Here is a 25,000-nt window from a genome sequence, read left to right as displayed (position 1 = left end):
GGGCCCCACGCACCAAACGAAGGGTACCACTGACGTGCACACCTGCTTCATACAGTTCCTGGGCCAGGGATACAGAGTTATAATAATTATCCATAAACAGGTGGTATCCCTGGTTACGGAAACGATCCACAATGCCAAAAGACAATGTCATGCAGTGTGGAAAAGACCCCGGAATACACCAAGAAGTCCACGACGTATCCGGCATCATCCCCTCATCCAAAGAAAGGTTCTTGCCAGGAACCACAAGAAACTGGCACTGTTCACGAATGCAATCCAACACTGGGCGGACTAAGATGAGGCGTCGGGGTTATTTCGGGGTATGGCACTTTGTTTGAAGGCATTGAAATACCTGTCCAATGCCAGGAAACTATCACAGGCCATAACGCCGGGCACGTTGGGTGTACTTAAAAAAAATCCCGCCTCCAATATTGCCTGACGTCGGCAGCAGGCATCATTCCAAAAAAAATGTGGATCCCCAAAAAATGTGCCATGTCCGTGAGGTTGCAGCCTGCCCAGCGATACGACAACGTCATCCGCAGTTCGTCACAGCAGTACGGAGCATAGTCCGTCGTCTCTGCTACGAGGTTGGTATTCCAGCAATCCCGCATTTCCAGGAAACAGCCTGAATGAACCCCAGAGTAGTGAGAGGGAAAAAAAAAAAAAAACAGGTAAACGGTGATTGCTGCCGTGAATGGATGCACGTTAGGTGAGGTGGGGTCCTCTGACCACCCTTCGTCACTTTCGGACATACAGACTTCACCTAGGCTACCGCAACATTGCGACCTTCTACTGGCGCGTGCACGGTTTCGCACTCACACCCTCCCCACTGATGTTGCTAGTGCTAGAAGAATGCAATTCGCAACGCAATTCGCGCATGCACAGTTGGCCAATGCTTGTAAACAAAACAACAGCTTGATCCGTTAACTAACAGCATCCCTCATGCCGCATGATTCAAAATTTTTCGCCAAGTAGGCCTATAACTATTTTTCTGGGAATATTGAAAAAAACTTTTTTTAGTCAACATATCATACGTCAATTAAGCACACAACAGACAATTTTAGTCAATGGATAATTCGTCCAATCAGCGTTAAAGGGATAGATAGCTCAGTTGGGAGAGCAATAGAATGAAAATCTAAAGGTCCCTGGTTCAATCCCTGGTCTGGGCACAATCTTTTTCCTTCACTAATTCAAAAGTCCTTCAGGGAAAACCCGATTGGCTAAATTAAGCATCATTCAAAGCATGTTGCCTAGATAGATCAGTTGGGAGAGCATTAGACTGAAGCCCAAAAGGTCCCTGGTTCAATCTCTGGTCTGGGCACAACCTTTTTCCTTCACTAATTCAAAAGTCCTTCATGGAACACCTGATTGGCTAAATAAGTATCATTTAAAGCATGTTGAAAGCATGTAGCCTAGATAGCTCAGTTGGGAGAGCGTTAGACTGAAGATCTAAAGGTCCCTGGTTCAATCCCTGGTCTGGGCATAATCTTTTTACTTCACTAATTCAAAAGTCCTTCACGGAACACCTGATTGGCTAAATAAGCATCATTCTAAGCATGCTGCCTAGATAGCTCAGTTGGGAGAGCGTTAGACTGAAGATCTAAAGGTCCCTGATCCGGGCACAATCATTTTCCTTCACTAATTCAAAAGTCCTTCATGGAAAACCTGATTGGCTAAAAGATCATCAATCAAAGAAGGTTGCCTAGATTGCTGAGTTGGGAGAGCGTTAGACTGAAGATTTAAAGGTACCTGGTTCAATCCCTTACCTTACAGACCTTACAGCTCGTTCGGGTTGCCCCAGGTCCCTCAGTGTGAGGCACCTCTAATGTCTACCAGAGAATTGCTAATGTATCTTCCGGTATATTTTGCATCTTCCAATCTTGGATGGTCTGGGATTCAGCTTAGATATTTGTTAAGCTTTTTCTTAAATGCATCTATGCTCACTCCTGATATATTCCTCATATGAGCTGGCAACGCATTGAATGGATGCTGCATTGTTGATGCTGGTGTGTAGTGGATTAATGTCCTGTGTGCTTTCCTTAGTTTTCCTGGTATAGTTTTGGGCACTATTAATCTACCTCTGCTAGCTCTTTCTGATATTTTTAGCTCCATGATATTTTCGGCGATTCTTTACGTCTGTTTCCATACCTGTATTATCATATAGAGTTCTCTTCTCCTTTCTAGACTACATAATTTAAAAAATTGTAGTTATTCCCAGTAGACAAGATCCTTAACTTCTTCTATTCTAGCTGTAGACTCTCTATTTGTGCAATACCCTTTAGGAAGCGTGGGTACCATCTCATATTACAATATTCAAGTGGACTTCGTACATACGTTTTATAAAGCATAGTCATGTGTTCGGCTTTTCTTGTTCTGAAGTGCTGTAACAAAATTCCCATTTTTTATTTGTATTTTGCTAATACTATTGCTATTTGATCATTGGATAGCATGTTTCAATTCAACATCACACCAACGTCTTTAACTGCTTCTTTATTTGTGATTGTCTCGTTATTAGATCCCCTATATGCATATAGCATTCCTTCTTTATCTCCAAAATTTATTGATTCAAATTTATCAGTTAAATACCACCCTATTTACCTCTGCCCATTCATATATTTTGTTTAGGTCTCTTTGTAGCGAGTTCCTATCTTCATCACAAGTAATTTCTCTACTTATTCTTGTGTCATTGGCAAATTACTCACTACAGAGTCCTTAACATTACTGTCTATGTCTACAATCATAATAACAAACAGCAATGCAGCTAACACCAAACCTTGTGGCACACCAGATATTACCTTAGCTACATCCAATTTCTCATCGTTTGCAATCACTATTTGTCTTCTATTTTGTAAAAATTCTTTTAACCATCTTCCTACTTTGTCCACTATATTATGTTTTCTAATTTTCTTCGCTAATATATTATGGTCTACCTTGTCAAAAGCTTTTGCAAAGTCTAGATAAACCCCATCTGTTTCTTTTCTGTTTATCATATTTTTATATTTGTTCTCATGGTGGACTAACAGTTGGGTTTGTGTACTTTTCCCAGGTACAAAACCATGTTGTCCTATATTAAACAAATGATTTTTCATTAAATGTTTCATAATGTTTTTCTTTGTTACCCTTTCATACATTTTCATAATATGTGATGTTAGACTTACAGGCCTATAATTTCTTGCCTCTAGTCTTGATCCACTTTTGAAAGTAGGGGTAATTTATGCTAATTTATGTTCATCATAAATCTTGCCTGTATCTACACTTTCCGTTAATAATATTGCGAACGGCTTTTCGATAGAATGAACTACTTTCTTTAACAAAATGGCAGGGACACCATCTGGTCCAGCTCATGATCCATTTTTAATTTCATTAATAGCCTGCATAATATCGGCTTCATTAATATCTATGTCCAATAAATACTCACTATTTTCATTTATGTATCCTTATCTTCATTATCAATTCTAAAGGTAAATTCTCTCTTATATCCTTCTGCCAATATGTTGCATATTCCCATTTTTTCATTTGTTAAACTCCCTTCATTTCTTAGAGGGCCTATTTCTACTCTTCTTTTATTCATCTTTTTTTGCATATGAGTACAATAGTTTGGGGTTTTGCTTGATATTTTCTAAGGTTTTTTCTTCTAAGTTCCATTTTTCATTTTCTTTTCATTGTATAATCTTTTGTTCTGCATTTTCTATCTTACTTTTTAGTTCAACCACTTTCCATGCATTCTTTTCTTTTGCAAGACCTTTTTTCTACTTTCTGATTTTCTGGAACAATATCCTTCCGTCTCTTGGTATGCATGACTGATGTTTACTTTTCTTCGTCGGTATATATTTATCCACTATTTTCTCTAATACTTTATATGATATATATACCCTTTTATTTACCTGAATATCATCACTTACAAATATGTTTTCCCAATCTTTGTTTAATTCTTCATACATTTCTGACCATTTTATATTCATACTATAGAAATTGTATTTTCCATATCCTTCCCACTTTTTCATCTCTTGCTCATCTCTGTTTTCACTTGCTTTGGAATGGACTGTTAATTCTATGACATTATGGCCTGAAATACTCGTATTAAGCACTATTATTTCTTTAACATAATTCACCTCGTTCATAAATACTAGGTCTAAAGTATTATCCTTTCTTTTGGCAGGTGATTTATTTGTTGAATGTTGTGTTCTAGTAGCATCTCTTATAGCTTTTCGAATTGTCTCTTATCTGGGCACAATCTTTTTCCCCAACTAATTCAAAAGTCCTTCATGGAAAACCTGATTGGCTAAATAAGCATCATTCAAAGCATGCTGCTTACATAGCTCAGTTGGGAGAGCGTTAGACTGAAGATCTAAAGGTCCCTGGTCTGGGCACAATCTTTTTCCTTCACTAATTCAAAAGTCCTTCATGGAAAACCTGATTGGCTAAATAAGCATCATTCAAAGCATGTTGCCTAGATAGCTCAGTTGGGAGAGCGTTAGACTGAAGATCTAAATGTCTCTGGTTCAATCCCTGGTCTGGGCACAATCTTTTTCCTTCACTAATTCAAAAGTCCTTCATGGAAAACCTGATTGGATAAAAAAAAGCATCATTCAAAGCATGCTGCCTAGATAGCTCAGTTGGGAGAGCGTTACACTGAAGATCTAAATGTCTCTGGTTATATCCCTGGTCTGGGAACAATCTTTTTCCTTCACTAATTCAAAAGCCCTTCATGGAAAACCTGATTGGATAAAAAAAAGCATCATTCAAAGCATGCTGCCTAGATTGCTCAGTTGGGAGAGCGTTAGACTGAAGATCTAAAGGTTCCCTGGTCTGGGCACAATCTTTTTCCTTCACTAATTCAAAAGTCCTTCATGGAAAACCTGATTGGCTAAATAAGCATCATTCAAAGCATGCTGCCTAGATAGCTCAGTTGGGAGAGCGTTAGACTGAAGATCTAAAGGTCCCTGGTTCAATCCCTGGTCTGGGCATAATCTTTTTCCTTCACTAATTCAAAAGTCCTTCATGGAACACCTGATTGGCTAAATAAGCATCATTCAAAGCATGTTGCCTAGATAGCTACAAGTTGGGAAGAGCGTTAGAACTTGAAGATTAACCTAAAGGTCTCTGGTTTCAATCCCTGGAGGGTGGGCATAACTCTTTTTCCTTCACTAATTCAAAAGTCCTTCATGGAACAACCTGGATTGGGCTAAATAAGCATCATTCAAAATAAAAATCATGTTGCCTCGATAGCTTTCAGTTGGCAGGGAAGCGTTAGACTGAAGATCTAAAGGTCTCTGTTTTCAATCCCTGGAGTGGGCATAATCTTTTTCCTTCAATAATTCAAAAGTCCTTCATGGAAAACCTGATTGGCTAAATAAGCATCATTCAAACAATGTTGCCTAGATAGCTCAGTTGGGAGAGCGTTAGACTGAAGATCTAAAGGTCTCTGGTTCAATCCCTGGTCTGGGCACAAGCTTTTTCCTTCAATATTTCAAAAGTTCTTCATAGAACACCTGATTGGCTAAATAAGCATCATTCAAAGCAGGTTGCCTGGATACCTCAGTTGGGAGAGCGTTAGACTGAAGATCTAAGGTCTCTGGTTTCTTATCCATGGTCTGGGATAATCTTTTTCCTTCACTAATTTCAAAAGTAATTCATGAAAACCTGATGGCAAATAAAGCATCATCAAAGCATGCTGCCTAGATACTTCAGTGGGAGAGCGTTAGAATGAAGATCCTAAAGGTCTCTGGTTCAATCCCTGGTCTGGGCATAATCTTTTTCCTTCACTAATTCAAAAGTCCTTCATGGAAAACCTGATTGGCTAAATAAGCATCATTCAAACAATGTTGCCTAGATAACTAATTTGGGAGAGCGTTAGACTGAAGATCTAAAGGTCCCTGGTTCAATCCCTGGTCTGGGCATAATCTTTTTCCTTCACTAATTCAAAAGTCCTTCACGGAACACCTGATTGGCTAAATAAGCATCATTCAAAGCATGTTGAAAGCATACAGCCTACCCCTTAAATGCAGAGCCAGTATTTCCCAAAGTGTCTCCCGTATGCCGGCAGAAAAATTTTTTTTCAAAAACTCACAGCACGCTTAGTTTTCAATATTAAGAGTTCATATTTGGTTGCTTTTTTTGTTTTTGCCTGAAGTTTAGTATGCAACCATCATGAATGAAAAAAAAAATAATCATCTTATATAAATATTGGAATATATGACAGTGCAAAAAAAATTTCATATCTAATTGTATACAAATCGCGCTCTGAGCAAAACGGTTGAAGCTAATGAGTTAATTTTTTTTCGTTGCATTGTACACTAAATTGCAAATATTTTTGGTATATAACAAATTGTATAACGATCAAAGCAACACAGAGAAAATATTATTACAAAATGATGCATGAATTCGTAACGCGCGGGCGTAAAAGTTTTTTTTTTTTTTAAATTCACCATAAATCGAAATATTGTGCTAGAGACTTCCCATTTGTTGCAAATGAAGTTAATTGATTGAATATTAGTAAACTATTAGAGTTTTAGCTTACAATTGCATTTTTCGACCATTTCGGTCGAGTTAAATGTTGACCTAATGTCAATTTTTTTCTATTCATCGTGATTTATATGCAAATTTGTCAAAACTGATAAAAGCTACAACCATGAGTTATTTTTTTTTGTTTTCTACAAGTAATTGCGCACATTTTCATATATAAAGCTCTATGTAATGTAACGGCTAATATAAAATGGTGCAAAAATTACGACAAAGTGATTCAAGCATTTCTGAGATTTGCGGCAGAGTTACCGTACGCAGAGGGAAGGAAAAAGTTTTTTTCAAAAATTCACCATATATCAAAATATTGTGCTAGAGACTTACCATTTGTTACAAAATGAAGGTAAATGATTGAATATTACTAGACTGTTGGGGCTTTAGCTTTTAATTGCATTTTTCGACCATTTCGGTCGAGTTAAAGTTGACCAAATGTCGAATTTTTTCTATTTATCGTGATTTATATGCAAATTTTTCAAAAATGATAAAAGCTAAAACCATGAATTATTTTTTGTTGTATTCTACATGGAATTGCACAAATTTTCATATATAAAACTCTATGTAACGGCTAATATAAAATGGTGCAAAAATTACGACAAAGTGACTCAAGCATTTCTGAGATTTGCGGACGAGTTATCGTGCACAGAGGGAAGGAAAAAGTTTTTCAAAAATTCACCATAAATTGAAATATTGTGCTAGAGACTTCCTGTTTGTTGTAAAATGAAGGTAATTAATTGGAAATTACTAGACTGTAAGAGTTTTAGCTTACAATTGCATCTGTCGATCATTTCGGTTGAGTTAAAGTTGACCAAATGTTGAATTTTTTCTATTTATCGTGATTTATATGCAGTTTTCAAAACTGATAAAAGCTACAACCATGAGTTATTTTTTGTTGTATTCTACATGATATTGCGCACATTTTCATATATAAAACTCTACGTAACGGCTAATATAAAATGGTGCAAAAATTACAACAAAGTGACTCAAGCATTTCTGAGATTTGCAGCAAAGTTACCGTGCACGGAGGGAAGGAAGTGTTTTTTTCAAAAATTCACCATAAATTGAAATATTGTGCTAGAGACTTCCCGTTTATTGCAAAATGAAGATAAGTGATTGAATATCACTAGAATGTATATATATATATATATATATATATTATATATATATATATATATATATATATATATATATATATATATTACATATTTTTATTCTGGTACGAATACATAACTAAAGGAATGCAGGTGAAAAACATTTTTTGGCAGAAAACGAAATAGTATACAAAACACCAATAAATACAGATATATAAAAACTTGTAATAAATATAAAACTAAATATAAAATCAATGCAGAATACTCACTCGTAATCCTGACCCTTTGTTCTATTATTGTTTTCTCCCTCCTCCATTGAAGAGCCTTGCATTTTTTTCCTCTCGACATGACGAGGTACAGGTGGAAGAGGGAGACACGTGCCGTTACTGCTGACAGGCCGCCGCCCTTCGGCGGTCCGATGCATCCTCTGTTGTCCCTTGTGCAGGCGCACTCCAATATATGACCGCAGTGTGGTACTTGCGGTCACACTCCCCGAACCTGCAAAGTGCTATATTGCAAGTGGGACAGACGTACCAGGTGTCTCACCTTCTTCCACTGATATGGCACACCTGGCACCGTTTCTGCCTGCACCCTTGCAGGAGGTCCAGTGTGTGATCTCCCCTGGCTGCAGCACACACACAGGGTTCACTATCCAATGGGAAGTCAGAATCTGAGAGCGGGCGGGATTATCAAGGGCGGCGGCAGCAGGGGCGGTGAGAGCACGGGTGGTGGCAGGAGGGGCGGTGGCAGCAGGGGTGGCGGCAGCAGGGTGGCAGCAGCAGGGGCGGTGGTGGGAGCAGGACGACCGAGGTTGGCCCTCCTAACATCTGCCCTTTCCTCCAGGGGCAGATCTGGAGCTCGGGGCAGGGAGGCGGTGATGGAAGGCCACTCTTTCAGGATTAAAGTTTATGAGGGCATTCCTGGCTACCTCGAGAAACTGGATGTGGGACAACCTCGATGTACGCATTCTGGAGGGCCAACTGAAGTAAGTATTTGAGGAGCTTCTGTGTCCACCTCCTGGTTCTCCTGGCGAAGGGATAATACTGGATGAGTTGTAGTGCCTAATGGCGGTAGGCCACTCGACAAGAAACTCCTCATACATAACTCGGCCCTGCTGACGTGTCTTCTTCCACTGAACGACCTCTTGTTGGATGGGCTCATGACTCCTTGTAATCTTGAGGACATTCAGGGGCCCCCGCACCAACCGAAGGGTACCACTGACGTGCACACCTGCTTCATACAGTTCCTGGGCCAGGGATACCGAGTTATAAATAATTATCCATAAACAGGTGGTATCCCTGGTTAAGGAAACGATCCACAAGACCAAAAGATAATGTCATGCAGTGTGGAAAAGACCCCGGAATACACCAAGAAGTCCACGGCGTATCCAGTGTTGGACTCTGTAATAAAAAATAACTTTACGCCATATTTCTTTGGCTTCTTGGGTGTGTACACTTTTATACTAAGACGTCCTTTGTAAGGCATCATCCCCTCATCCAAAGAAAGGTTCTTGCCAGGAACCACAAGAAACTGGCACTGTTCACGAATGTAATCCAACACTGGGCGGACTAAGATGAGGTGGTCGGGGCTATTTCGGGGTATGGCCCTTTGTTTGAAGGCATTGAAATACCTGTCCAATGCCAGGAAACTATCACGGGCCATAACGCCGGGCACGTTGGGTGTACTTAAAAAAAATCCCGCCTCCAATATTGCCTGACGTCGGCAGCAGGCATCATTCCAAAAAAAATGTGGATCCCCAAAAAATGTGCCATGTCCGTGAGGTTGCAGCCCGCCCAGTGATACGACAACGTCATCCGCAGTTCGTCACAGCAGTACGGAGCATAGTCCGTCGTCTCTGCTACCAACTATTCCAGCAATTCCCGCGTCAGGAACAGCTGAATGAACCCCAGAGTAGTGAGAGGAACAGGTACGGTGAGTGCTGCCGTGAATGGGTGCACGTTAGGTGAGGTGGGGTCCTCTGACTACCCTTCGTTACTTTCGGACATACAGACTTCACCTAGGCTACCGCAACATTGCGACCTTCTACTGGCGCGTGCACGGTTTCGCACTCACACCCTCCCCACTGATGTTGCTAGTGCTAGGTGAAAGCAATTCGCAAAGCAATTCGCAACGCAATTCGCGCATGCACAGTTGGGTAATGCTTGTAAACAAAACAATAGCTTGATCCGTTAACTACCAGCATCCCTCAAGGCGCATGATTCAAAATTTTTTGCCAAGTAGGCCTATAACTATTTTTCTGCGAATATTTAAAAAAACTTTTTTTAGTCAACGTATCGTACGTCAATTAAGCACACGACAGACAATTTTAGTCAATGTTTAATTCGTCCAATCAGCGTCTAAGGGATAGATAGCTCAGTTGGGAGAGCAATAGAATGAAGATCTAAAGGTCCATGGTTCAATCCCTGGTCTGGGCACAACCTTTTTCCTTCACTAATTCAAAAGTCCTTCACGGAACACCTGAATGGCTAAATAAGCATCATTCAAAGCATGTTGCCTAGATAACTCAGTTGGGAGAGCGTTAGACTGAAGCCCTAAAGGTCCCTGGTTCAATCTCTGGTCTGGGGACAATCTTTTTCCTTCACTAATTCAAAAGTCCTTCACGGAACACCTGATTGGCTAAATAAGCATCATTCAAAGAATGCTGCCTAGATAGCTCAGTTGGGAGAGCGTTAGACTGAAGATCTAAAGGTACCTGGTTAAATCCCTTACCTTACAGACCTTACAGCTCGTTCAGGTTGCCCCAGGTCCCTCAGTGTGAGGCACCTCTAATGTCTACCAGAGAATTGCTAATGTATCTTCCGGTATATTTTGCATCTTCCAATCTTGGATGGTCTGGGATTCAGCTCAGATATTTGTTAAGCTTTTTCTTAAATGCATCTATGCTCACTCCTGATATATTCCTCATATGAGCTGGCAACGCATTGAATGGATGCTGCATTGTTGATGCTGGTGTGTAGTGGATTAATGTCCTGTGTGCATTCCTTAGTTTTCCTGGTATAGTTTTGGGCACTATTAATCTACCTCTGCTAGCTCTTTCTGATATTTTTAGCTCCATGATGTTTTCGGCGATTCTTTACGTCTGTTTCCATAACTTGTATATCTATTAGAGTTCTCTTTCTCCTTTCTAGACAAGAACATTTAAAATTTAAAAAATTTGTAGTTATTCCCAGTTAGACAGATCCTTAACTTCTTCCTATTTCTAGCTGTAGACTCTCTTATTTGGCAATACCCTTTAGGAAGCGTGGGGGGGTACAAATTTTTCCATAATTTTTTTTTAACCCAAATAATTTTTTTCCAAAAGTGGGGGGGAACTTGTACATACGTTTTATAAAGCATAGTCATGTGTTCGGCTTTTCTTGTTCTGAAGTGCTGTAACAAAATTCCCATTTTTTATTTGTATTTTGCTAATACTATTGCTATTTGATCATTGCATAGCATGTTCCAATTCAACATCACACCAACGTCTTTAACTGCTTCCTTATTTGTGATTGTCTCGTTATTAGATCCTCTATATGCATATAGCATTCCTTCTTTATCTCCATAATTTATTGATTCAAATTTATCAGTTAATTACCACCCTATTTACCTCTGACTATTCGTATATTTTGTTTAGGTCTCTTTGTAGCGAGTTCCTATCTTCATCACAAGTAATTTCTCTACTTATTCTTGTGTCCTTGGCAAATTACTCACTACAGAGTCCTTAACATTACTGTCTATGTCTACAATCATAATAACAAACAGCAATGCAGCTAACACCAAACCTTGTGGCACACCAGATATTACCTTAGCTACATCCGATTTCTCATCGTTTGCAATCACTATTTGTCTTCTATTTTGTAAAAATTCTTTTAACCATCTTCCTACTTTGTCCACTATATTATGTTTTCTAATTTTCTTCGCTAATATATTATGGTCTACCTTGTCAAAAGCTTTTGCAAAGTCTAGATAAACCACATCTGTTGCTTTTCTGTTTATCATATTTTTATATATGTTCTCATTGTGAACTAACAGTTGGGTTTGTGTACTTTTCCCGGGTACAAAACCATGTTGTCCTATATTAAACAAATTATTTTTCCTTAAATGTTTCATAGTGTTTTTCTTTGTTACCCTTTCATACATTTTCAAAATATGTGATGTTAGACTCACAGGTCTATAATTACTTGCCTCTAGTCTTGATCCACTTATAAAAGTAGGGGTAATTTGTGCTAATTTATGTTCATCATAAATCTTGCCTGTATCTACACTTTCCATTAATAATATTGCGAACTGCTTTTTGATAGACTGAACTACTTTCTTTAACAAAATGGCAGGGACACCATCTGGTCCACCTGATGATCTATTTTTAATTTCATTAATAGCCTGCATAATATCGGCTTCATTAATATCTATGTCCAATAAATACTCACTATTTTCATTTATATATCCTTATCTTCATTATCAATTCTAAAGGTAAATTCTCTCTTATATCCTTCTGCCAATATGTTGCATATTCCCATTTTTTCATTTGTTAAACTCCCTTCATTTCTTAGAGGGCCTATTTCTACTCTTCTTTTATTCATCTTTTTTTGCATATGAGTACAATAGTTTGGGGTTTTGCTTGATATTTTCTAAGGTTTTTTCTTCTAAGTTCCATTTTTCATTTTCTTTTCATTGTATAATCTTTTGTTCTGCATTTTCTATCTTACTTTTTAGTTCAACCACTTTCCATGCATTCTTTTCTTTTGCAAGACCTTTTTTCTACTTTCTGATTTTCTGGAACAATATCCTTCCGTCTCTTGGTATGCAAGACTAATGTTTACTTTTCTTTCTCGGTATATATTTATCCACTATTTTCTCTAATACTTTATATGATATATATACCCTTTTATTTACCTGAATATCATCACTTACAAATATGTTTTCCCAATCTTTGTTTAATTCTTCATACATTTCTGATCATTTTATATTCATACTATAGAAATTGTATTTTCCATATCCTTCCCACTTTTCATCTCTTGCTCATCTCTGTTTTCACTTGCTTTGGAATGGACTGTTAATTCTATGACATTATGGTCTGAAATACTCGTATTAAGCACTATTATTTCTTTACCATAATTCACCTCGTTCATAAATACTAGGTCTAAAGTATTATCCTTTCTTTTGGCAGGTGATTTATTTGTTGAATGTTGTGTTCTAGTAGCATATCTTATAGCTTTTCGAATTGCCTCTTATCTGGGCACAATCTTTTTCCCCAACTAATTCAAAAGTCCTTCATGGAAAACCTGATTGGCTAAATAAGCATCATGAAAAGCATGTTGCCTAGATAGCTCAGTTGGGAGAGCGTTAGACTGAAGATCTAAAATGGTCCGCCTGGTTCCCAATCCCTGGTCTTACAATTTGGGCACAATCTTTTGCCTTCACTAATTCAAAAGTCCTTCACGGAACACCTGATTGGCTAAATAAGCATCATTCAAAGCATGTTGCCTAGATAGCTCAGTTGGGAGAGCGTTAGACTGAAGATCTAAAGGTCCCTGGTTCAATCCCTGGTCTGGGCACAATCTTTTTCCTTCACTAATTCAAAAGTCCTTCACAGAACACCTGATTGGCTAAATAAGCATCATTCAAAGCATGTTGAAAGCATGTAGCCTAGATAGCCTCTAGTTTGGGCGAGGAGCGTTAGACTGAAGATCTTAAAGGTCCCTGGTTTCAATCCCTGGTTCCGTGGGGACACAAGCTTTTTGCCTTCACTAATTCAAAAGTCCTTCACGGAACTCCTGATTGGCTGAATAAGCTTTATTCAAAACATGAGGTATAGATAGTTCAGTTAATGAAATTTGCATTTGTCTCCACATAACTTGGAGAGATATATGGCTGAAGTGGCATACTCTCTTGACAAATGTTCAATAATGTATTGTGTCTGAAGTGAAAATACATAAGACCTTATACATGATCGCAATCACTCTGTTCTTACGTATTATCCCTATCAAGAGGCCAGAATACCCCCCAAAAAATTACAATGAGAGTAGTTCCTGACGAGGCGATAAGAGAGAGAGATAAGAGATAACATTTCTTACCCATAAGACACCGAAGCCTTCATAGTACCAGTAAGCGTTCCTTTGTGGGGTCACGGAGATGTGGCTAGACCTTAGCAGCTCCTCCTTTCGTCATGAAGGCCTGCTTTCGCTTGTGCTTCTCGTCAGCCTTCGCAGGACAGAGGGCGCCAGCATACCAGGTAGAGAAGGTATGTGTACCGAAGTGGCATTCACTCCGATGTGTTGGTCGCTTCCAGCTGGCGTTTTCCAAGGCAGGGAGGGACAAAGGGTCTGGGGAAATGTTCTGCTCGAGGGTTCTCATAATATATCAACAGAATGAACGAGCCTGCCAATAGCTACATGAAGTGGTGACTTTGAAAACGTTAAATGCTAAGATCGTCTCAGATTAAAACATCCTACTAGAGTTGAGGCCGTTTTCATTATCCGCCTCGAATTCAACCCCAAAACTATTTTGATAAGGCCTAATTCCTGAATGACTCTGCAACCTAGCAGAAGTTTGAAACCTTCATGTTCAGTGCCTGTACAGCTAATGAAACGGCTGATAAGCCTTATCTATTCACTAGTAATTTCTTTAGCGTTACAGGATCAATGCAAAGAAACATGCGATAATCAGGTTAGATTGAACATGCGAAATGAGAGGAGTCAAATGTAGGAGCTACAGGAAATCGAGGAGAGATTTATAAAGTGTTCTTTGCATAAGCAAGTTCAAGATAAGTGAATAAGTATAAGGCTAATGAATGAAGATAAAGAACGTTGGAATAAGTTGTTATCATTACTATTAGTATTGAAAAACTATTAGCATTATTAAACTGGCCCATAGAGGCCATTATCGACTTGGAATTCAAGGTTCCGAACAATATGGCGTTCAGTGTAAAGTAGCAGCAGAAAGTAATGAGAAATACAGAAAGAAGAGGTCAGTTATTAGAAAAACAGGTAAAGTACGAAATCAATAAACAAACAGATAAAAACATAAGTATCTTTTTAAAATAAAAGGAGAACTGTTTACTAGGTAGTAAAGCACTGCATCTTCACTTGAAGACGTCAAAGATACGAGAAGAGCAGATTTGAACCAAATGTTCGAGCGATAGAAAAGGTCAATGAAAGATGGAAGCGACCGGATTTGCACAACAGCAGAAGCACCAATATGTAGTACATGTTTTGCCTCGCTGTCCAACTTCTCCAAAGTTCCAGAGGTCCTTTATTCCTCCTCACACCGTTGGACTGTGGAGGAACAGCCTCCCTGCAGAGGATGCCGTGCAATTGGAATCTCTTCAGAAGTTCAAGCGAGGTTGCAATGCATTGAATTGCTACTTTTATACTATTTTTCTGTTTAATAAATTTTTCTTATTTATATATTTATTATATTTTCTTTTTTAATAAGTGGGACCTCTTCTTTCACTATTAACTTTACTTCTTTCTAATGAACCCCATATTCTTTGGAAGCTTGAATTTCAAGTCAGTGGCACCTGTGGGATTGTTCCGAACGAATAGGCTTCATCTACTGAATAATATAATAATATAATAATAATAATAATAATAATAATAATAATAATAATAATAACTCATCTATTACACGAAATACGAAGATAACTGGGGAAAAGGGGTCTTTTTTGGGAATAGCCACAGTGCCCTCTCCACTTCACGAATTCTTCACACTTTTCCGTAAACACTTGTCGCTACACAGCCTCTTATCCAAATGGAAAAACACGAAGAAATTCTGACATTCGTAGCAGGATTCGAACCTGCATCCGGGGTACCAGAATGAGGTCACTTTATTGACGTCGTCGTCGTATACAAAATGAGCGAAGAATTCGAGAAGTTCAAAGGTGCATTGTGGATATCATATTTACATACACATAAAACCATACACTGTATAATTACCCACACACACACACACACACACACACACACACACATATATATATATATATATATATATATATATATATATATATATATATATATATAATATGTGTGTTTACACATACAAGGGTTAAACCCTTGCTTTAACAAATAAATACACCACGTTCGATTCTCGCCAACAGCAGACAAGTTCCACTTAAAATTGTGGAGCCCCTGTTGACCTACAGAACTGTTGTGGGTCACAGTCAGTTGTGGAGGAGGGTATGATGGTTTGCAAACTCATACCAAGAGAAGAAACTTTTCTACACTCATTATATATATAATATACTGCATATAAATAGTTTCTTTCTATCATGAGAGATCTGCCATCACAAAGTAACAGCTGTAAACAAAGGAAGTGGCTTTGAAGAAGAGTGGTGTATTAGCTAATAACACTATATAGGGACTGAATTCTAACCCTTCATCCATCTTCCTTCCTCCCAGGACACTGTAAGGTCTACCACCTGACGGACAATGACACAGGGTCCTCCTCCACGCCCCTCGTCCCCCTGTCAAAGAGCACGGTAGTCTACTTCTACAGCGACTCGCCGTTCTGGAGTCACTTCTCCATCAGGTTCGCCAACCGGTTCGACGAGACCTCTGGAATGCTGTCCTACCAAATGAGAGCTGAGGGGGAACAGGACGCCAGTGGGACCTTCACCCTGACAGGGTTACAGGATGCAGAAGATGGGGATGGCTCGGCCAAGAAATACAAGGAGGAAGTTGTGAAGATTCCGGAGGACGTGTTTCACCTGCACCGCAATGTCTGGATCAATCTAACCATGGGGGTGGTGGACAGTAAGCTGAAGTTGTTCTTTGCAGATTACGCCACCATTCATTTCACCATCAATGCTGCTTTTTTCAACAAGGTTTCTGTTCACAGCGAGGAAGGCCAAGCCATCTCGGTCACTTTCGACTGTATGGACAGTCAGAATGGTGAGTGAGCTAATACATTTTTATTTCCCACCGGTCTTCTGATCGTGGAACTTTGATAAAATTATTTTTCAACAAAAGATTTAACCATGTAGTCATTTAACAGATTTGTTTCCAGGGGACTATTATACAGTCATTATTATTTTGAATTCCATAACTTTAACTCATCTTTCCATTTACAAAGATGGCCCCTAAAACAACTAACTATTCCATTACAAGAACCATGTCACAGGCTTCAAAAGTCAGATTAATTACAGAACTTTTCCAGTTCATAATACAAGTACCTAAGTAACATCTCAAGACTTTCTGAGAGAACTCTGCATATTCCAGGTACTGGGGCTACTCACTCCAACAGCAATACTGGCCTGATCATTGGACTGACCTTACTGATTTTAGCAGGGCTCCTCATTACTGCTGCCATCTACATCTTCAGAAAAAGGAGAAATGGACTACTTGAGAGTTACATCCTAAGAAAAGGGAGAAATAGACAACAGTTGAGTAGTTCTGAAGAAACGCAAGAACAAATGGGAGAACACAGCAAAATCAATATTCACAACAACCCTTTCGAAAGCCAGAGTGAATGTGAAACAGGTCAGTTGCTAAAACCTGAAGGTGAAAGGGACATAGAATACAGCACTAAAAATGAAGTTGAGCTTGATAAAGCAATATCAGAGGTAACAAAGAATGATGATGAAATGGCACCCACTTTAAAATATCCAAAAAAAGCTGATCAAAATAGTAAACAAACAAACGAAAATCTAGTAATGACTGATGGGCATCTTAAAGAAAATGAAAATTCCTGTCAGGCACATTCACCATTAGTAATCAGTATTCCAAATCCTGAAGATGGAAAAACTATACTTAACAAGGATAGTGCATTACCTTCCCAAGGGGAAGATGCATTACAAAGAGAGCTAAGAAGTAATCAATCTGGTGAAAACTGCACAGTGCCTTTATCAAAAGTGTCTTCTATATCTGACGAGGCAGGAGTACAAAAATCTTACCAAGAGGAAGCACTTCAACAAGAAGCAAGTGCAAATCAAGGTAATAAAATAATAGGTGTTCAATCTAAATCAAAAGAAATGCACAATTATGCAATTTCTGATCTGCAGCACACACCGATGCCAGATATAGTAAAAAACACTACAATGCAATGCAACTGCAGCTTACTTAACGCTTCTGAAAGAGCTACAAATGGGGCAGATGATGAGGGCAACAACTATATATCCGAACACCAAGTGAGATACGGCTTGACAGAAAAACAGCAGAATGGCAAGGAACACACTAACGAAACCTTGAATAGTACCACTATGTGTCAAACTGCTCATTCTACATACATGGAAACAGATATCAGAAGCATTGCAAAAATAAGTAGTGAGGAGGAACAAGGCAATCTCCCTGAGAGAAGTAAGAGCTCCGTGGGCCAAGAAATGGAGGATTTTGGTGCTATGGTGCCTAACTTTCCAAATTCCCGTGAAATTCCAAAACATGAGAGCCAAGAAAACCAAGCTGAGAAAGAACAAAAACAGGAGAGCCAAGAAAACCAAGCTGAGAAAGAGCAATGTCAAGAGAAAACAGATGCTGAATCAAAATCAAGCACTGAGATATCTCATTCTAAGGACATGAAAGCAACAAATGCAAACGAAATACTGACTGTATCCACCAGAGCACCATCCAAAGAAGATACATTTAACAGAAAAGAGATGACCAAGAGAGAATCAACAAAAACAAAGAAGAAAAATAAGGGTAAAAAGACCCCCAAAACGTCAAACACACCTCAAACACATTCACCAGAAAACCACCCTGCTGACGTGGTAAATGAAAGCATCCACTTAAACAAGCCTGTACAAGATATTTCCCAATCTGTCACTAAAAACCGAGAAGATACGCGACAAATAACGCACACTACTCCTGAAGATTACCACAAGAAACAAGTGTCTTATAAAACTGAACCTCAATCTGTTGTCTGCAGTAGTGTGGCCCCATTGCAATTTGGAAAACCAGAGGAAAACCAGAACTTATATGAAACTCCCACAACTTCACTAAAAATTATGTCTAAAACTCTGGTACCTACACAAGCTGACCAAGTAAGTCCAAGTATCAAATCAAGACCTGAGTCAACAGCTGCTAAAATTAATGAGTTTAATGATATACCTCAAGTGAACCAAGAAGGTAACCTACTTGTCTCTGATCAAGCTCTCCTATCCCAAGCAGACATGAAGCCACAAAATGTTCAAATACTACCAATTCACAGTGCTAACAAAGACACTTATCACACCAATATTCATCAATTGTTGGAAAATGTCCGACCAAGGACTGAAGACAATAAAAGAACAGAAGGTTTACATACCGCATCAAATGAACAAACTGATAGCGAACCAGGAAACAGTGTAATCAATATGTCAAGCCACAATGGCATTCAAGAGAACAACCTAGGTTCAAATGAAAGGAATGAAAAACAGGTCCAATGCAACAATAATTATTCACATGATGGAACCAATCAACAGTTACCTTATATTTATTCCACATTATCTATACCAACTGAAGAAGCGAGAGGTTTCACTCAAATCCAAAAAATAACCGCAAATTGTATAAGCGCTAATATGACAAGTGATACATATCCTCAAGTACAACATTTGCATCGAGCAAATATGGAACTTGAATCTCCCACAGAACACAGTAAAGTAGAGGAGTTCATACACACACCATCCAACTGTCTTCATTTCCACCGACACCTTCACAAGATTCTCCTACAAAGCCTGAATACACCTGGATGCCAAGGTGACTTTGAAATAAAACTTGGCAAAGAACTGGAGTTCAAACTAACAAACCTGAACCAACCTTTCCCTCACAAATCATCAAAGTGGAAAATCACGCACTTCCACAGAGACGTGCGCAAGCAGCTCGTGAGAAACCCACCGCACAGAGCTACCAGAGGAGACTTATTACATGTATTCAGGCACAAGGAAATGAGGAAGAGCAAGGAAAATAGAGTTCGGTATCGACTACACCTGAAAAAATGTGGCTGCCAACTTTCTGTGACTTCCTCAAGAAAGAAGAAAATCCGGAGGAGTGAGCATCACCAACCGATGGAAACCAGTGAAATCACAGAAGAAAACCACAGCGCGATGGAAGTGAGTGAAATAACAAACAGAATGGAATACAATGAGGCCTATCAGAAGGGACTTCCAAGTAGTGATGAAGAGATGGTGTAGAAATCACCTGAAATATAAGGCTGGTGATAAGTGTATGTGTTATTGAACGATGTGGACATAATAGTCATAAACTAGAGTTCGTGAGGCTGCTTTCAATCATACTTACCACAGCCAACTTTAGCTCCCATAAGTAAGCAAACATGAAATACTTGCATGTCACATGACAAGCGAATCAAATGGGATAGATCCACAAATCCATGGCACATACATACCAAAAGGAATGACATGGATTGCAAAAACACTATTTGCCTGGTTAAAAGTCTGAGCAAGACACCTGATATTAACAACATATGTATGAAATTTCAATGTTGGGCTGAATGTTTGTCTGACGTGAAATATTTCATTAACTATTAATAAATTTACCTTTGATAGACATTCTTATCAGCTGGAATTCACTGTAAATTTAATGAATCTGATGATGATAACCCATCTAAGAGGTCCTCTGGTTGGAAGTGGGACTTCCAAGAGGCCCTACTGTATGCCATTCCATTCATTATTTCAATCACTCCCATTGCTAGACAATAGTTTGGAGCACCGTTTAGGAGTACCAGCAAGTTGCTGGCTTGCATTTGACCTGCCAAACAACTTTGGCTTGAGTTCAACCTGCCAAACAACTCAACACTACAGAAACCATAGAATCAGTGCAGAGGCTAACAATAACGTCTCAGGAAAGGTCTTCTCTATTGGTACCTCCACGCTGAACGCTTCATCTCTCGCACTTACAGGAGGATTTTAATTTATGCTATGTTTATACTAATTTCATCAGTGCAGAAATGGATTATTAAGTAACATTGCCATTCTGGGGAGTGCTCTTGGAATAGCTCAGCGGATGGACATCATCGTCATCTCTACAATCATGGATTTTTCAGTACAGCAGAGAGCTTCAACTGCCGGTGGGTTCTCCTCATTATCAGTTTTATAAAATTAGACATTAAAGCTAAATGTACAAGATAGGACCACTGCAGTTCTCCTTATTTGTAATTATTGTGTATCGTATATGGATAAGCCATATGCAGAAGCTTACTAAAAATGAAACTTTTTCCTTAAGGTGAGATTAAATTACCTGAGATGGTTTTAATTAATTCTGTCTGCAGAAAAACTGAAGAAAATTGTTTAAAAAAATTCTTGTTTTAAACATTTTTAATTGTTGAAATAATGTAGTGTATTTTTTAATTTTTGAATAAAAGTAAAAAAAAAAAAAAGTTATAAGGTGAATTCTGCAGTGAGCTTAGCAATTGTTTACCTAGGGTGGATAATTCACTGCACTCTGTCCCCATTCCAGCCCCATCAACTGGAAACTGGAATCATATATTCATGCTTGTTTTCGTACTCAGCGCTACTTTTTTTTTTTTTTACTACATTATCATTAATTCACAGCACCCGTGCATCTGATATCCAGTATCATCCCTTAAGACGCTCCTGATTAGCCAGTCACAGGGAGTTTTGAAAGACGTGTTTGTCAGGAGAGGTCGGAGCAGTTTCCAGCCCTGTGACTGGCTGGTCACTAGCCAATCAGAGCGTCGTAATGGATATATCAGGTTACCAGATGTATAAGTGATGTGAATCGATAACAGTGCTTAATTTACAGTTGTTTGGTGATTTATATTTTATATTACTACCTAAAGCTGGAGTGTGGTTTTTTTCCATGGCTTATTGATTGACAGTTTTATTAGGTTCAATTATTGGTGCGGGAATAAAATTTCCTTTGAATAAGGTTTTTGGCAAATTGTAATGTTTTTTTTCTCGCTATTGCAGCTCTTAGGTGTCCTGGAATGTTCACGAACTTGGAGAACTGCCACACATCTGCATAGCCAGGACCAACCACTCCTCATTCTACACACATCAAGATAATGTAAAAATTTAACATAGGATTAATGATATAGCATTATATATGTTAATTACTAGTTTGAATTTTGATTAAATCTTTCTTAATTAGTCTGAACTTTGACTATTTTCTTACAGCTTGTAAAACTGAATACCGGTTTCAGAATCACTTTTTAACATTCAGTAAAAAAAAAATTTTAAAAAAGTGTCTTTCTGGTGCTCCAAAACTGATGTAAAATCAGACATTGTCCATTAAATTTAAAACCGACTAATTCCCCAGTATTATTTCCTCCTTGTGAAATCAGCCACCACTGGTAACTTTAGTTAAGTTTCACTTCACGATTTTAGAAATATGTTATTCCAGAAGATTTTCATTTAACCTTAAACATCTTTTAGCTACAGATCCACAACCGCCCTCAACGGCAGCAATACCCTGCTGCCCTAAATTCAGCCCAGAGAGTTTGGCACCTACTGGACCTTCGTAAAGGTACATCTACACTAGTGTACGCCTTGTCATCAAACACGTCTGAAACTTATCGCACACATATCGCATGCTTATCACAAGATTGAAAACACGTCGACGACCTTAAGTGGAGAACAAGCCTTCACACAATGCTTGCTAATCATTTTAAGCACCATTTAAGAGTACCAATGAGTCCTTGACATGTATTCAACTTGTTCGTGATGTGTGCCAAAAGTTTCCAACGTGTTAGGACGTATTTTAACGCAGTGATCAATACTTTTCAGATTCAACTTGATCCTGTAGGATAACACTCGGGATCCTTGACATACACAATGACAGGATTCCTCTAATGCAACCCATGACACCCCAAACGGCTTCCTTTCGAACTTGGGCAGGATAGAACAGAGACAGTTACCTGGTCAAGTGAAAGAAGTATCATGAGAGAGAATAAAGTGGAGTTAAGTATATCTTAGTTTTACCAGACCACTAAGCTCATGAACAGCTCTCCTAGGGCTGGCCCGAAGGAATAGATAGTTTTACGTGGCAAGGAACCGATTGGTTAATTAGCAACGGGGCCTACAGCTTATTGTGGGGTCAGAACCACACCGAGAAGTGGAGTGGTGAAAAAGAACCTACATAATCAATTTACATTTAACAGCATCAAAAGAAATCGTTATCAATACAGTACCCGTTTGATGTTCATTCTATACGTATGCCAGCTGCATTACCTCCTTTTCTCGACCTAATTAAACCTCTCAACTAATTAAACCTCCATCTCTCTCTCTCTCTCTCTCTCTCTCTCTCTCTCTCTCTCTCTCTCTCTCTCTCTCTCTCGTAAAAATCACCTGGAATGTAAAAACATTCCAAAGGAAGCTCTCTTTCTTCCAAAAATATAAATATAAATAAACGCACCTGATATGGTGACCCAAACTGTGAGTATTGTCTCAAAGACTGAAAGGATAAAATATAACTAATGAGCATACACGAACGAGTACCCACTGTACTGCCGTACTGCCATTGGTGAACGCTCAAGGAAGCAGAATTGCGTCATGTTCTGTCAGATTCTGAACGCAACTCCTAGTGTTCATATCCAAGCACAATACTTCATTCTCACAGAGTCTGTGCCTAATGTCAGAAGATAACAACCTTTAACAGATTGGCTTAGTGGCGCCGTAGACGAAGTAGACGAAGAACCGTTGCTGGTAGGGTAGAACCAACAACGATTCTTCGTCTACTACAGCAGCTCCAGGCAGCAAGGAACATTAATCTCTCCACTCTCTCTGAGAATATCCTGTTTCCCTGTTCCTGGAAACCCAGTTCGTAAGCTTTCATCCCTTTTCAAACCCATTGTTCCTTCATGATTACACGGTTTTTTAAGCCAGGTACCTCCCTCTCTTTTTTTATTTTTTTTCCCTCTCTTTTACATAATTCTAACAATAATTTCATGTGAAACTGAGATCTCCATAGAAACCTTCCGGATGACTGTCCTTCCAGCTCCCTCACTCAAACCAGGTCCTTCTATTCTCTGACCACAAGATTCTCCAGTGGACTAACTGGTATACAATTTGTCTCTCGTGATAGAAATGCTTTTAGAAGCAGCCTCCCTGCTCGTGACGGACGGCCTCTTGGGACTCGGAAATCAGTGACACACAAAAATAAAACACACACACACACAAAAACAACCAATTACAAACTTTTTGCTCCGACCCAGTTACAGCCCATGTAGCCTCTACCAGCCTCATTCTTTTACTTCCCCGCCAACTCCAGCACAGCTAAATTAATTACTCACGGTTGGTTTCTCTCCCGGACCTACTGCACCGAAGGAGCTCTGTGAAATCGAATATGGAATTCTGGCACAAGGCAAGCTCTGGGACCGATGAGGTCATTCAGCGCAGAAAGGTAAACTGACAACGGAAAGGTTTCAAAGGTGTAACAGGAGGAAAATCTCGCAGTTGCACTATGAAACAATTGTTAGGAGAGAGTGAAAAGTAAGACGGAAGAAAGGGAATATGCGCAGAGGTACAGCAAAGGGAATGAAATGGGCTGCAGCTACGGGGCCGAACGGACGCTGCTAAGAACCTAAGTAATGCCTACAGTGCACCGCATGAGATGCACTGACGGCACTACCCACCTACGGGTGTGCACACACAAAGGTTTAGCCAGAAAAAAATTCTCAAATGAAAAGTGATAACAAAAAACTTATCAGCAGCAAAGATAAAAGGCATTGATTATGGGTGGGGGGGGGGGACATTGTGTCATGAAAGGACCCCCCCCCCCCCTCCTAAATACCCGACCGACATCTGTAAGATAACAGGCAAAGATAAGTCTCGGTGCAAGAAAAGGGTCTTTGTGTTTAGAATTCTGTATATTCCAATATTGTATATTCCCTTACAGTACTATATTCCAACACTGTAAATCCCCATACTGTATATTCCCATACTATATATTACAATACTGTATATTCCCATAGTGTACATTCCAATACTGTATATTCCAACACCATACATTCCAATACTAAACATTCCAATACTAAACGTTCCAATACTAAACATTCCAATATTCTATGTTCCAAAGATACTTCCTTCTCCTATGTGAAGATCGACTGATACTCTTACCTGGGCAATACCCTTGATAAAAAAACTGAGAATAAAAGAAATAAGGCCACTGAGAATATGAATGAAAATCAGCAGAGGAATAACAATAAAAACTAAAGAAAAAAAAACACCAGAGCCAAACCAAATACGAAATGATAAAGAAAAAAAAATTTATAATAAGAAACATATTTGCATCATGTGTTAACAACAGAGACGGCCAATATAATGTAACAGAATCTTTATCTTTTCCGCTGAGATAAGAACTGCGATATCATGCAGCCAAAGGGATTCTTAGAACGAGTCTAGCGGATAAAGGGAATACAGAGATAAACAGGATGTAACTTACGAAAAGATCACAATGTTACTGACAGTGTACATATAAGAAGAAAAAAAAAGGTTGCCATAGAAG

The 25,000-nt window shown here is 38.9% G+C and overlaps 1 protein-coding gene and 5 non-coding genes across 6 annotated transcripts; all 6 read left to right on the top strand.

Moving 5' to 3' along the window:
• The first annotated feature begins 1,407 nt into the window (after window positions 1-1,407).
• On the top strand, window positions 1,408-1,480 carry Trnaf-gaa (transfer RNA phenylalanine (anticodon GAA)). Its single transcript has one exon. It is a non-coding gene; the product is annotated as a tRNA-Phe (tRNA).
• Window positions 1,481-4,445: 2,965 nt separating this feature from the next.
• Window positions 4,446-4,518, top strand: Trnaf-gaa (transfer RNA phenylalanine (anticodon GAA)). Its single transcript has one exon. It is a non-coding gene; the product is annotated as a tRNA-Phe (tRNA).
• A 373-nt stretch (window positions 4,519-4,891) lies between these two features.
• On the top strand, window positions 4,892-4,964 carry Trnaf-gaa (transfer RNA phenylalanine (anticodon GAA)). Its single transcript has one exon. It is a non-coding gene; the product is annotated as a tRNA-Phe (tRNA).
• A 409-nt stretch (window positions 4,965-5,373) lies between these two features.
• Window positions 5,374-5,446, top strand: Trnaf-gaa (transfer RNA phenylalanine (anticodon GAA)). The gene has a single exon. It is a non-coding gene; the product is annotated as a tRNA-Phe (tRNA).
• Window positions 5,447-13,089: 7,643 nt separating this feature from the next.
• Trnaf-gaa (transfer RNA phenylalanine (anticodon GAA)) lies at window positions 13,090-13,162 on the top strand. The gene has a single exon. It is a non-coding gene; the product is annotated as a tRNA-Phe (tRNA).
• Window positions 13,163-13,719: 557 nt separating this feature from the next.
• On the top strand, window positions 13,720-21,614 carry LOC135222739 (uncharacterized). The gene is made up of 4 exons (XM_064260978.1): window positions 13,720-13,848; window positions 16,007-16,498; window positions 16,826-20,603; window positions 21,466-21,614. Exons 1-3 carry the CDS (start codon window positions 13,740-13,742, stop codon window positions 19,708-19,710), a joined length of 3,486 nt encoding a protein of 1,161 aa, XP_064117048.1. The 5' UTR covers window positions 13,720-13,739; the 3' UTR covers window positions 19,711-20,603; window positions 21,466-21,614.
• The last annotated feature ends 3,386 nt before the right edge of the window (window positions 21,615-25,000 follow it).

This window comes from Macrobrachium nipponense, chromosome 8, assembly GCF_015104395.2.
Source record: "Macrobrachium nipponense isolate FS-2020 chromosome 8, ASM1510439v2, whole genome shotgun sequence".
In the NCBI taxonomy this organism is placed as follows: Eukaryota; Metazoa; Arthropoda; class Malacostraca; order Decapoda; family Palaemonidae; genus Macrobrachium; species Macrobrachium nipponense.
The sequence above is the reverse complement of the archived record's forward strand: the minus strand, read 5'-3'. Positions and strand labels throughout refer to the sequence as shown.

Bases quoted from the DNA above. Each gene is read 5' to 3' on its own strand.
- LOC135222739 (XM_064260978.1), top strand. From the start codon at position 13,740: ATGTGGCTAGACCTTAGCAGCTCCTCCTTTCGTCATGAAGGCCTGCTT. The intron at 13,849-16,006 runs GTATGTGTACCG...CCTTCCTCCCAG, and splicing joins CAGCATACCAGGTAGAGAAG to GACACTGTAAGGTCTACCAC. The intron at 16,499-16,825 runs GTGAGTGAGCTA...TGCATATTCCAG, and splicing joins CTGTATGGACAGTCAGAATG to GTACTGGGGCTACTCACTCC.